Source organism: Scophthalmus maximus, chromosome 4 (genome assembly GCF_022379125.1).
Source record: "Scophthalmus maximus strain ysfricsl-2021 chromosome 4, ASM2237912v1, whole genome shotgun sequence".
Lineage (NCBI taxonomy): Eukaryota > Metazoa > Chordata > Actinopteri > Pleuronectiformes > Scophthalmidae > Scophthalmus > Scophthalmus maximus.
This window is the reverse complement of record NC_061518.1, coordinates 19,280,447-19,294,524: the sequence shown is the minus strand read 5'-3', so window position 1 is coordinate 19,294,524 and position 14,078 is coordinate 19,280,447. Positions and strand designations below refer to the sequence as shown.

Sequence of the window (14,078 nt, the reverse complement as noted above, 5' to 3'; positions counted from 1 at the left end):
GTACACGCTGTCTGAAGTGTGGCTGCCAATAGGAAAAGTCAATGAGTCGGTCAGGTGGTGAGATCTGGGCGACAAGTTATTCTGCAGTGACAGATGACATTTCCGTGAGGTTGCATCTGGAGTGCTCGCTGGCGCTGAGGCAAAGTTGGCCTTTCACTCTGTCTGCCTATGTAGCATTCATCAGCAAACTCTAATACACACACACACACACACACACACACACACACACACACACACACACACACACACACACACACACACACACACACACACACACACACACACACACACACACACACACACACACACACACACACACACACACACACACACACACACACACACACACACACACACACGGAAACATGTAAATGGCAGCTGGCTCAGTGAGTCTAATGTCCTCCGTCTCTATCGTTTGTTTCAGCGTTTTTTTTTCTTCAGATTGTGCAGTCATTGCTGTCCTCAAAATTCCTTGCAATTTTATTCACGATGTGAATATGAATTTATGTTTTTGGTTTTCCCCTTCCAACAGTTCTCGTTCTCTTACTAGATCTAGTCTGAGGTGGTGGTCGATTACAACCAAACAACAGCCCGTGGCTATAGGCTGGTTCGGCAGGCACTTTTGCTTTTTTCTAGTTTTTATTTATCTTATCCGTGTCTCCTTCCCCTTTCCCGTCCATCACTGCCTCCTCTCCTTTATTTGTTCCCTTATTGCAGGCTGAACATGTGACAGCTTCCTGTCAAGTGTGTCCACTCAATTCAAATGCAGGTCGGCCTAAACGACATGTATCCCTGCCTGAATTGTGAGCTCAGAAAAAACAGCAGAAGGCATGCATGGAGGCACAGGGCGGCGAAGAGAGATTCTCCCCCAGTGATTCATCTGAACTTTTCCTCTCTTTGAAATGGCATCACAGAGGCCCTGCATGATTAATGTCACCACACTTATATACACTGTTCTACCCAGAGTGCCAGCTGAATATTTGAAAAGCCGAAACTTTTTCTGAATGCTGTGGGCAGGTCCGGGGATACTGTGGTTTGATTGGCAGTCAGCTTGCTAGTCAACCTGTCCAATTATCAGTGTCATGTCATGCACTCAGGTGAACACACCCACCAACTAACTGAGGGGCGCCGCATTTTGACAACATTGTGCAAATGGGCTAATGAACGTATATCAATACTGTGTCGTAAGCATGTATGCTTGTGGCTCTAATGTCAATTCAATGTGAAATTAGGGAGGGAAAAACTCCACAGTAACTGAAAATACTAAGTGTCTCTAATTTTAAGCACTGCTGAACCAAGGGCCAATTTACTGTTCGTTTAATTAATTGTTCCATAATATGGTCATTTTAAACGTTCCCTTTATTTGCATTTGTATGTTAGAACAAAAACCTATGTGCACTTGAATGCCTTTTTAATGAATACAATAAAATAATTCAAAAATAGCACAAAGAGAGATGCATATCAAGGGACCCAAATTAAGCTCTTTTGGGTGAAATTACAGCAACACAGACAAATAATATATTTTTCTATTTGTTGCTCTGGAATAGGTTTTGGCTTTGAATTACACTTTTATGTAAACTGAAATGCAAATTTCCATTTTTCTATAATGTTTCTATACCGTTTTTCTATATTTTCTATAATATGGGTAAGTTATGATCCAATTGGGAAAAAATGACACTTTGTGTTTCAAAAAACATATCAATTTAAAAGGTAATTTCTGGGTAATGAATAAAAAATTGAATACTGTGAGGACCTGAGATATTCCAGTGTGTCAATTAAGTGCAAGGCCATCTGTTAAATGGTTTCTGCGTCTGGAGGTAAACAATCTGACTCGTAACTGAAAATATTGCATTAATCCCTGACACCATAACAGCGTGTACTGGAATGATGCAGGGCTGCAGCTATAATTATATCTGTATTATGACCATGCACACTGACTCTGCCAAAGTACTCTTCATCGAGACACTAAACCCTGAACTAAAGCCTCAACCCTGCGCTGCATTGCTTCAGGGGAATACAAGCATGTAAGGGGGGCTTTAGTTATTTTTAGGGGGAGGATATCTGTGGAATGACAAACCGCAGTTTGTGATGAAGCCTCCAAGAGGCAGTTCTCCGTGTGGATTGCATTTACTAAATTATCCAGTGTTTTCCCGTTTTTCGTGGCTGGACAACGTTCATAACGAAACTCTTGCTCGATCCTCACCACAAATCTGGTAGCTCCCCTCAGCCCGGAAAACATTACGTCGTATAACCTCACAACCAACCAGAGTTCCTCTGACTGACCCATAGTATTCTCTCATGGGTGCCTCGCGTTTTGGCGCCACGCTGAGTCTCTGATGCTTCACTTTGTACATTTTACTTCGGAGACCAAACATCAAGATCCTTCCAGTGAGGGCAACGGGAACTTTTGTAATCATTCCCGCAATCACAATCATGCTTGTGCTGCAGCTAAGTCCCTCTGGGCTCTGTGGGCCCACTGCTAGCTGGAAGGGCACATGGAGAGAAAATGGTAATCAAAATCCAGGCTTCATCAACTTATTGGAGACTGGAGTACAGCAAAGAGCCTCTTCTCTCCTTTCAAGGGTGGATGTAATCAGAAGCAGCATCTATCCATATTTCCTCCTCAGGGGAGAGGGGCAGGTACTGAGCTCTGCAAACATTCTCAGCAGTAGTTCCCCAGGAACGGACTACCATTTGGATTGTAATTAGATTTAGGGAGTGAAGCCCTATGTGTTTGACTAGCTTCATCAAACAGTATCCTTGTACATCTGTCAATCATTACCATTTTCTTGGTATTGTCTCTGTATCCATCTCTTTTTCTCTTTGTGTGAATTCACTTGTTACCATCTTTTTCCACAGTATGGAAAAAATTCCCACTGGGCAACCAAACTCTTGTGGTGCACTAAAGGTAGGTGTGTGTGTGTGTGTGTGTGTGTGTGTGTGTGTGAATGTGCATAGATTACAAGAGTTACGTCCAGATACCTCTAACTTTTACTGACAAAGTTTGCATATTACCTCATTATGTCATCAGGCTCTATTTTGGAATTCAGGCTAAAGAAAAAAAATTAAATAGGTGCTTTTATTTTGCGCTTTGACACCAAATGCCCTCCCTTGTTCAGTCAACTCTCCCCTCAGCACGTGATAAGACTCCGCTACTCTATGATGTGCCCCTGCTCTGCTGCACTTAAGCAATTGCAGTGTCGGACAGATTATTAAAAACTAGTATTGTCAGAGTTGGACTTTTATTAGCTGATATGCAAAGAAAAGAACCAAATGTTTTTTGTGTCTGGGATGTATGTAATTGAGATGTGCCTGATCACAGTGTTACACTGGTCACACCAACTACCGCAGCACGCCTAATCCAGGGAATATAGCTTGTTATGTAAAAGTGGGCAGGATTCCGCACAACTTTAAATTTTTACATATACCTATTCATAAACAGCAAACACTGAGGTGTACTTTCCTACCTCTTCCCACTGGTGAATGTAGCGAATGAGTCTCGAGAGGCGCAGGAGTCGTAGCAGGCTGAGGATCTTGGTGAAGCGGACAATCCGCAAGGCTCGCGCCGTCTTGTAGAAATCGGAGTCGATGCGCGTCTCCACAATGAGGAAGATGTAGTCCACGGGAATGGAGGAGATGAAGTCCACCACAAACCAGCTGCGCAAGTACTTAATCTTGATCTGCTGCGGATCCAGGATGATCTCAGTGTTGTCCTCCTTGACAATACCAGTCCTGAAGTTGAGGACCAGGTCCATGAGGAAGAAAGTGTCAGAGACCACGTTGAACACGATCCAGGGGGGCGTGTGCTCATCCTTGAAGAACGTTATGCCCACGGGGATGATGATGAGGTTGCCCACCATCAGCAACAGCATGGTCAAGTCCCAGTAAAACCTTGATGGAGAGAGAAAAAGAGAAGGGTAGCAATGGGATGATCAAAGAGAGAATACTAAAGTCATATGAGAGTACAATTCCCAAACTAACTAAGTACTAGCAACCACTTGCATAGTTACAGGGTGACAATTGTTGTTCAACACACTTAAAGAACTCAGTGCACGATGAATGATATACACACAATATCTTATATTTGCTGAATTTTTCCCCAAACTTGATCCCAAAAGAAGCCTGTTGCCGTCTTCCCCAAGGCCTTGCAACTAAGGTGCTAAAAACGGCACAATCCACTTTGTTCAAAGCATAGAGGCGATGTCTATCGTAGTCATCTAACAAATTGAAGTAAATGGAATCACATTTGCTATAAATACCACTACTTGTCATACAAAAAGATATTAAAAGGTCAACAGAATTCATTTGTAAATATCAATAAAGCAAGGTCTTTTTACTGTAGCAGTATGAGTCACACTTTTGTGAACTGTGGTGGGGGATGAAGCAAACTGCTTTTAAGTTGGTTGTTGAGTTGGTGTGGTGGGAGAAAACTCATGCACACACGGTGCAATAACCGCGTGATAGCCTATATACATACGTAGCCTCCCCGCCGCACAAGCAGAAAGCGCAACATTCAAGCCATTTGTGTTTTAACCGTAAATCACAACTCAAAGTTCAGTGAGGGTTAACTGTTAATTACAACCTGTACTGTGACCTCGTCCATCTTCCAAGCCTGAGAGTTTGGATATAAATTGCACTCTCTGCTGGCTTGGTAATTGAATCCAGATTGGGTCCTTTGTGTTAAGGGTGATACATCCTGGATATTCCATTGAATGCACCATAGAGGGGTTTCTGCTTTGTGCACCGGCCCGATGGTGAGCGTCCGATGATTTATCCAGCCTCAGTTAACTGGGCCATAACGGCCCGTCTCTAAGCAAAACCAATTTTAAGAGCAGGGCCATAAGAAATAAAGAAGAAATTATCCTACATACATGACATGGGTAGGAGAAACATTCTTACTGGAAGCTGGCTGGACCACTGCGGGTAATAACCGCCGTTTCACCTCCTTATTGCAGCTGATGTCTATTGATTTCATACTTCATTCACGGTGTGCTGAAGTAATAACTCCTGGGTTTACAGGGGACTGCTGCTCTAAAGCATTACATGACCTGATCCAAAAAGATCTATAGCAAGTCAAATCAGGCTGAGTAACAAAATCTGTTATTTTTTGAAGTAGTTTGGTTCATAATGTCAATCTTTTCCATATGATAGTGTATCATGAAGAATCTTTTTTTTTCTTTGCTTCCTTGCGTTTTCTTTGCTGAATGATGCACAGTTTATCATTTAATTGATGATCAGTTTGATCTAAAATTTCATTTCTTCTCTGAAGTCCTGTTCGCAAAAGACTTGTGATGTGCGACGTATCAGCTTGAACTCAAAGTACTTCATCCATAGACCTTAATATTCCTGTAGATGCTGCTGAAACCGCTGATGTCCATATTGCTATTAAGGAAACATGATAATTCTGTGTGCAGACTTGGTCACAGCTACAAGTAGGATTTTTTTGGCTCGTTTCTTTTTCTTTTTTCTCCGAGCATACTCCAATAGACCTGCATTTGCCATGTTATTGTTTGCCACGGTTGCCTCTGGGGATGAGCATCTATGGACAGAATTTACATCACTTTGAGTAAAAAAGAAAAAGAAAAAAAGAATTATGCTATGTTGCAGATGCTTGGGTTGTAATGTGCTTCGATTACAGTTTAACAAGAGCATCTCACGCCAACACACGCTATTGCATACATAAATATAGAGTGTACACCAACACATATCTTGGTTTCATGTCTATTTCTCACACGCACGCACGCGCGCACGCACACACTGAGGAAACTGTGACAGTAATTGGAATTCTTCAAAGTAAAAGGGTGTCTACTGTTCAAGCTTGTTGTCAAGAGGAGTTATATTTAGACAGACCTTGCCAACTCTGTTTGCTCATGTTAAGGCTGAGAGCCCAAGAGGACAAGAAAAGGACTTCAAAGGAAGAAATGCAAACACAGGTAATGGCATTTGTTCTTCATATTGACATGCTCTCTGATATTACAAATGCTGGATAGCCTGTGCAGATCTAAGAGCCACACATTCTACTAATAGGAGTGCTCCCAGCACTTGACAGGACCCACCAACAATGGACAAAGACAATCATTTTTGTGTGCCCACAACAACTGTTACAGCTGCGAAACCCTACGTATTACTCAGACACACATTAAAACCTATTTACACTATTAACAGGATTGTGGTAGTGTCTTTGCATTGCAGCTTCTGTACGACGAATTACAAAATACTTACAAAAATGGTTTTGTTTTTCCCTCTTTCAAATTACAGAGGTTTTTCATTAATTTCACTGTAGTAAAATCAGATTAAAGAGACTTGACTCCGGAAATCATCGCAATGGACATAAACTCTGCATTCATTGCTGTTAATGTTACACATTATCATTGTGTGGCAATGTAATTGTACGTGAAAACCTTAGTACCAAACACAATTAAAAAAATATATATATTATTGTAATGCAACAAAATATGGAATTCATTGTAAAATTGATTGATGATTTATAGCAAATGGGGTAACTTGTGAAAAAAGGAGTCAATCCCAGGTGACATTAGACGAGAGGTGGGGTATATTATGGACAGGTAGCCAGCCGACTAGGCCAATGTATAGCGACAAACTACCAGTCACGCTCACATTTACACCTACAGGCAATTTAGAGTCTCCCAATAATTAAAAGAACCTGCATGTCTTTGGAGGAAGCAAGAAAAAAACCCACGCAGTAACAAGAACATGCAAACCCCACACAGAAAGGACACACAGAGGGTGTTAACCCCTGCACCAACATGCTGCCCATTGAAAATAACAATGGCATTGTCTTTTAAAATAGTATTCAAAAAGTGCAATACTCCATGGAAGCGTCAAATTAATTCAATAAACGAGAAGAAGCAGAAGAGAAGCAAAAATTTGCCGTAGTCCAGCATGTGTGGAGGAGGACACAAAATATCGAATTGCAATTTTGAGCAGGATTGCTTCCAGTCCTCGCCTGCAATGAGGACGTTACTTCGGCGTGTCAAGTACTGCGCCTGAAGGTGTTGATGCTGGTAGCAATAAAAACTTTACAGCAACATTCAGCCAGCAGTTATCTCGATGATACCCTGTGAATGACAGCACGAGGAAACGGACTGAAAGAGAGGAAAAAAGATGAGGAGAGTTTCCTCAGCATCGTCAGAGACAGAATAACAAGACAGAATGCTGTTTAAGACCTCTGAATGTCACGCTGGCATAACGGAGCCACAGCTGCCACCTGTTTGAGCAAGCCTCACTTGTTATAGGAGTGGGGGGATTGGTGAGATTAACAGAAGCGGCTGTACGCCCATTGTACAAAAGGCATTTTGCCAAATGCAAAGGGAAAGTCATGAAATTAATTCAAACACAAAACGAGGAGAAAAACAAGAAAGATCACAGTCATGTTTCATGTTACTATTGGATATTTTTTCCCCCCAATTTAATCAATCTACCAGTTGAAGTCTGAAGACATCCTTAAAACAAATATCATTGTGACTGACCTCCAACAGTATTTTGGGATAAGGATGCAGCTCAGGATGCAGAATGTCAAACGGCTGTTTAGCATTCATTATTGCTTATTCTGTGTGTTTTCTTGCGTGTATGTAATCCGTGATTTCACATGCACATGTCAAATCGTTGTTGTTGCGTGTATGTATGTGTGCATGCATGCATGTGTAGAGTAAATGCTCATGATTTCTCCTTTTCACTTTTGCAGTTGCCTGCTAATGGAGGTCAGTTCACCAACATAGCAGGGATCCGTTCACTGTGTTTTATTATGCACTGGGACCCTGACATGGAAGAACATTGTTCTTTAAATACAGTGCGGCATATTAGGCTTACATTTCAAAAGGTATTAAACAATTCCATATCTCTGCGTCAGCCCAAATCACAGACTCGACTTATGTGGTAGTGAACCACCTAAAATCAAAATACAGCCACCTAACAGTGGTGATGTGAAGGTGATACTCTCAAATGTAGCAGGAGAAACAAGTTATTTTAAAAAGTAGAATTATTCTTATTGATTTAATGTTGGTTTCATTGCTGTTGAATAAGCAACCCTAGTAAATAATAATAAATAATAAATTACAAATTAGTTGAAATCCATATTTAAGTTTCAGGATTAAGTTTGTTTAAGTCATAGAAATAAAATACTCATGTCATTATGACATATTACATAAAAAATGCAAACTGTCAATACCACAATTCTATACTCATTTCTCTATTAATCATGGTATGAAAAGAAACGTAAAGAAAGGAAAAGAAATCAGACACTAAAAAATCCCCCTCTACCGGAGAACATCAGGGCCGAGTGTAAGTAAAACAGGAAAATGAATACAATAAACTGAGTTAAAGATTAAACGGAGCTAAAGAGGAAGTAAAGGCGGACACAGGTACGTCATTTAAAATTGAGACCAGGTAAGCGGAGACATTGGCGAAAAGGAGCAGCAGAGAAGCTCACACCTAACCTGTTGTGGTGCTGAGGGTTCACTGTACTGATGAAGGGAGCCCTGACATTTTGCGGTCTGGAGGGACAGTGAGACAGCCCACTCTGCTCTCCGGTGGGGTGACCTGGGACAGCGGGATCATGTTGTCACCATCAGAGTGCATCTGACTACATGATAACCCTCTCTCATTCTCCTCACCCTGCCGGCCTGGCTACCTGACGAGGACTGTGAGAGCCACCACACACCAGAGATGGACACACGCTTACCTTTCAGAGTAACCTATATGTTTAAATTGAGGAGGCAGGCAGAAGGCATGTAACGTAATTGTTATAGAGTCCTGCATATACAGGGAATATACAGGGGGTGTATGTTTGCATTAGTGCATACATACGTACACGGCCCCCTTGTAGAAATGTCTATCTGTTGGCTGCCATGCTGAGAGAGTGATGGCGTCGCATGCAAGCAGATGTCATGTCAGGTAAAAGTGGCAGACAGCATTTAACAGTGCCTCCTTTTATTCTGCACCACACTGACTGAATGGGAACAGCAGACGTGTGTGTGTGTGTGTGTGTGTGTGTGTGTGTGTGTGTGTGTGTGTGTCTTTTCCCCCTTCTCTCTCAGAAGCTTTGGTTGTGTTATTCAGGGGTCCTGCTCAGACTCACTCACTATGTGCCCGTTAATTAAATATCAGCCAAACCACAAACCTCCTGTTTCATTCTGATCACCACATGCTGACACACAGCTCCCATGAACCCCTTCTTCTAATAATAATAATAATAATAATAATAATACATTTTATTTTATTAAGGTAATCAAAGATAAATTGTGTGCATCAGTCACATTTGGCTGATGCTGATCCTGTTCGGTCGAGTGCATCTGACTGGTGCATCACTATGAACGGAACTGCCCATTGTCAGTCTGTCTGTGTACAGTACGTATGTGTACTGTATGTGTGTGTTGTATTTCACAGGAGCTGTTTCTCTGTTGTTAGCTTAGCAGGTTAAACCAGCCAGTCCTCATAGATCAACAAAAGAATTAGGCAGAATCAACACACTGTTCAGTCAAACAACATCTTTGTGCACATCGTAATAACTTGATTTCCACAAAGCAGACACTTTTCAACAGGTGTACAGAGAAAATAGATTGTAAAAATGGCTTTTAACAGGGCTCTAAACCTAGAGCATAGTTTAATTGAGGTTTAAGGGCACATGATATGAATTTGTGTATGTGTAAAAGTGTCTACTGGTGAGGTAATTTTAATCAAATCATAAAGAATTTATGTTTCCCCTTGTAAAAAAACTCCTAAATTACCTTAATGACTTGAGATGAATCTATTACATTATTGTATTACTTTATTTTATTACTGCGTTATCAAGATTGATTAATGCTCAAAGCCAAATACGTGTAAAAACAACAAGAACAACAAAAGTCAAAGGACATGTTTGGGGAATTTGGTTTGGCTTCAAAACACCTGCTTGCTGCAACCTTCCATCTGAGCTAAATGATTAGTTGTTGTAGCACCAGTTTAACAGAACTAAAGGAAGCAGCAGCCAAATCAAGTTCAATGCTATTTTTGAATGAATAAATGAAGTGGACCAAATGGAAATTAATGCTTAATGCTCTTGTGAGATAAAAAACAAAACATTTCATATAACATAAGCTCGACCTAGCCTAAGGCAGAGGCGAGCTATGATACAGTCACACTTGACGGTAGAACAACATCTATAACACCATCAACACATATGTCTGTCTATCGTCCATAAAAGAGCCACCTATTGTCTAATCAACAAGCCAATTGGCAGACACAGCAAGATATAAGTATCAAAGAAAGAGAAAAAGAAATCAGGTTCAGAGGGTTAATCCTATTTTTGTTGTCACTCGCTCCAGTGAACTGTCATAACGGCGCTGTCTTTGCCAAGCACAGCCGGCAGGCACACTGCAAGCACATCACTGACACTGCGACAGTGCAGTCGCGGGGGGCTATATTTAGGTGAGACGCACTGTTTTATCAAACCCAGGCTTAGAAGATTTCATCAGAGGTAGAGGCAAATCTCCCCAACCCTAGGCTAAGAGAAAACAAGGGGATTTACCAAATACCTGCAGAGGGGAGAGCAGAAGCGAAATCAACTGAAAGGAGTCAACCTTATAGCCACCACCGCTAAAAGAGATCCGTGAATAAGATTACAAGTGGTTCTACCGTTAGGACATCAAGGTAAGGGCACAGCGTATGATTTTTTCGTTCACCTCTAAAGCGTTGTCTGGGACTATTCTTCAACATAGCCAAAAGAAAGACGATGCTAAGGCCAATGTCACGTCCACTGAAGTGGAACATATTTCTCTAACAGATAGAGGTACGACCCCTTGACAGTTCAAACACAAGAGTGGAATCACAAGAGTGCTGTAACTCTGACATTGATCAAAGCACTGACTAATACTAAAAGGAACAACTACATCTAAGCTTTTAGATACGTCGTGTATGTAAACACCTCTGTATGTCATAGTAGTGTGTCTGTATAGTTGGCCTTGGATTCAACTGACCTAAACAATACAGCACATCTCTTCTGATGACCAGAAGGTGTATTCCTCTCATGAGTCTCTGTTAATGTTTTAAAAGATATTAAAACCCTTCAGTAAAGTAATAATCCCTGGATCTGAATTGAATGGTTTCTTTTCATTTCCACTTCATTCAAATTAGGGGAGATGAAAGCAGCAAACTCAGAAGTCAATAGGCAGACGGGCCATCTTAGGGAACCATGCACTGGTCCCAGACACAAGAGTGTGCCCCAGATCCACTCGTTGAAATAAGTCCAGCCCAAACTTGCTCTGATGTTTGGAGAGCTAAGGAGCGTGTAAGAGCTCTGACTAAATCCCGAAATCACCACAGGCAATTTGCAAAATGACCACCAGTAATCGGGGAGTCCACAGGGAAGAATGCTCGGAAGTGGCCAAGTCTGTGTTTCCTGTCCCCTTTTCATCCCAGTGGGACGGGGGACGGGGGCTGTTTCTGGAGAGGCTCTGCCTGGCGCCGCGAGAGGCTACTCAGTGTCCCTGTTCTCACCTCTGCTCCCCTGCAGAGTCCTTCACGACTTCCCAGAGCACAACTTGCTGACAATCTGCTCTGAGTAACGAAAAACTGTACGCTGGGTAGTGTGCAGTCGGAAAATAAATGGGCCCGCTGCGCTTAGGGGGGGGAAATGAAATAAAAGTAGTGAGACGGTGAGTGGCAGGCTTGTAAAAAGAAACAGAGAGGAAGGAGCGCGCCCTCGCTGGGGACATCAGCATTTACTTATCCCACTAGCGTGTGCCGGTATCTGCACTCCAGCTTTGTTGGACTGTCATCCCGCCACTAATTGCATCAATGTTTTATCACGATGCCTTGTTATCTCCCGCAAGGTCCTGGGGGTCATGTCAAAAGGGGCTCCCCTGTCAGCCATTGTGACAGGAAACATTGGCCAGAGCCTCCCAACTGCTGAACACAACAAAGCTCCACCACCACCAGCCCACACTCCCGTGTTGGACAGCAGAAAGAGCGTGACGGTGCAATGGGCTTTCTCTTAACGTAGATAAAGTGCTAAGATAATGTGCTGTCTGTAATGCCAGGCGGTGGTCATGTTGCAGACCATCACCTCGTGCCCTTGCTCTGGGCTCCACCGGTGCTGGGGCCATTATCTTCACCACTTTAGGTGCTGCAATCAGCAGATGGAGCAGCCACAACGAAAAGCCTGTTCTATTCGTGTCCAAAAATGGTGATCTCAAAGGTCAAAGGGTCAGAGGAAGACAAGGGGCTGAAAAGAAGGGGGGGGGGGGGATAAATGAGGAATCAGTGATAGAAAATGAGATTCTGTACTACAGAAGAGAACAGACAGTGTAAGAGGAGAGATAACATGGGGATAATCTCCTCTTGATCCACGTAGTAGCTTTGAAAACAACACATTTTTTCTGGAATCATCATCTATTGAAAAATGGAAGGGAAGAATGTATGAGGTGTATTCATACTAAAACTAACGGAGTTTAAAGGCTCATGGAAAACCCTCACTACGACGATAGAAGATGTCCGATTTTTTGTCTGCTTGAGTAAGAAAAAGCAGAGGCAGGATTTATCATTTTGTTAGCTCCATGCGTTAGCACCTTTTTTGTTGTAGATGCTAAATGGTGTCAGAAATATGATCTATACACACTGCTTTCTCCGTATTCAGTCAAACACTTGGTACAACCAATGCGGGTGTGGGGTAAAAGACGACATGTGAACACACACACAATCGCACGCACGCACGCACGCACGCACGCACGCACGCACACACACACACACACACAGCAGGAGTGGAAACAATCTACCGCTCACCACTGCATGTCTCATAATCCAGCCATTTGTCTGAGTCTTCTAGACACACAGCGTGTGGCAGGGCCAGGCCTGACACATTGATCCGGGGAAGCATTCCTGTGAATCTCGCCAGCCACACACAGAGTTCTTTATTCAGCGCACTGGACTCTGGTCCTCTCTGAGTGGAAACCCCGCTGTTTCCGAAGCGCTCCAGCCTTCTATACATTCTCACGGAGTGAACTGTGTGGAGGTCCTCTATGGAAATGCCATGTCTGCTGCGCACAGACGCCCGAGAGAGAAATATTATCAGCGGACTAATGGCAGCCACAGGTGAACTACAAGAAACTAGAGTGAACGATCATTATTTGAACTCGCGTGATGATATATAAACCTCTTGCTTTTCCTATGTTGAATTACTGCGGTTCCTTAGCTCCATTACAAACCTTTAAAGGTTTGTATAATTTTATAAACACACATATTTCATATTTATCACCTACAAGTTGAGATGATTATCTTTTCTGGCACTTTTTTCTTATTGGCACTGAACTTAATAGAAATTGCCCATTAAGCTGACTTTGTAACAGTGTGTTTCAAAGAACTTTTCAATATTGCATTTCTAATATGTTGTCCACCCCCCTAGAGCAACATACAGTGTCAGGGCCAGTTTCACATCTTGGACATTTCCTATCTAGGCTGATAGGGAGAAAGAGCAATCCAATATCAGAGACACACGGGGTGTGAGAATCCACCTGGGACACGGTCAGGGCTGAAAAGGTCAACCTGTATGTACTAGATATGGCAGAGTGTGTGTGTGGAGGATAGAGCGGGCTGCAGGCTGCAGCATGCATGCAGAGGTCAACTCATGGGAAGCTGTGATTTGGTTAGTGAAATAAACTATACATAAAAACATTTGATTCAGCTCCAGCTGAAGGACAACTCAGGGTCAAAATACAGTTTGCAATTGGGATTTCTTTAACCTGCGGGAGGTGCAAAAGGATGTTTTTCATAGATTGGGCCAGTTTGTGTGTCAGGTCACACAAAGCGGTGTATTGCGCTGCCAAATAATGTGACTGTTTGTGCTTTGGACCCTCATAGCATTGATAAATTAGCAAATCCCAGCCATCTGGCTCCTAACTGGGCAATGATAAACCAAGAATAGTACATGCAAACAGCATTTTCTCTCCACTGTCGCTAAGTGCTTGCTCATCACGGGGACGGTTGGGTTTCTCTCGTGGAATTGTATGCTCTCAACCTGTAAAGTGCCTTGAGATAATGTGTGTTGTGATTTGGCACAGTACAAATAAAACTGAATCTAATTGAAT

The 14,078-nt window shown here is 42.5% G+C and overlaps 1 protein-coding gene across 1 annotated transcript in view; it reads right to left on the bottom strand.

Moving 5' to 3' along the window:
- hcn4 (hyperpolarization activated cyclic nucleotide-gated potassium channel 4) overlaps positions 1–14,078 on the bottom strand; it is a 62,245-nt gene that overhangs the window by 40,372 nt on the left and 7,795 nt on the right. The window contains exon 3 of the mRNA XM_047331684.1: positions 3,468–3,891. Coding sequence (XP_047187640.1) covers positions 3,468–3,891 — 424 coding nt within the window. The remainder of the gene's footprint in view (positions 1–3,467; positions 3,892–14,078) is intronic.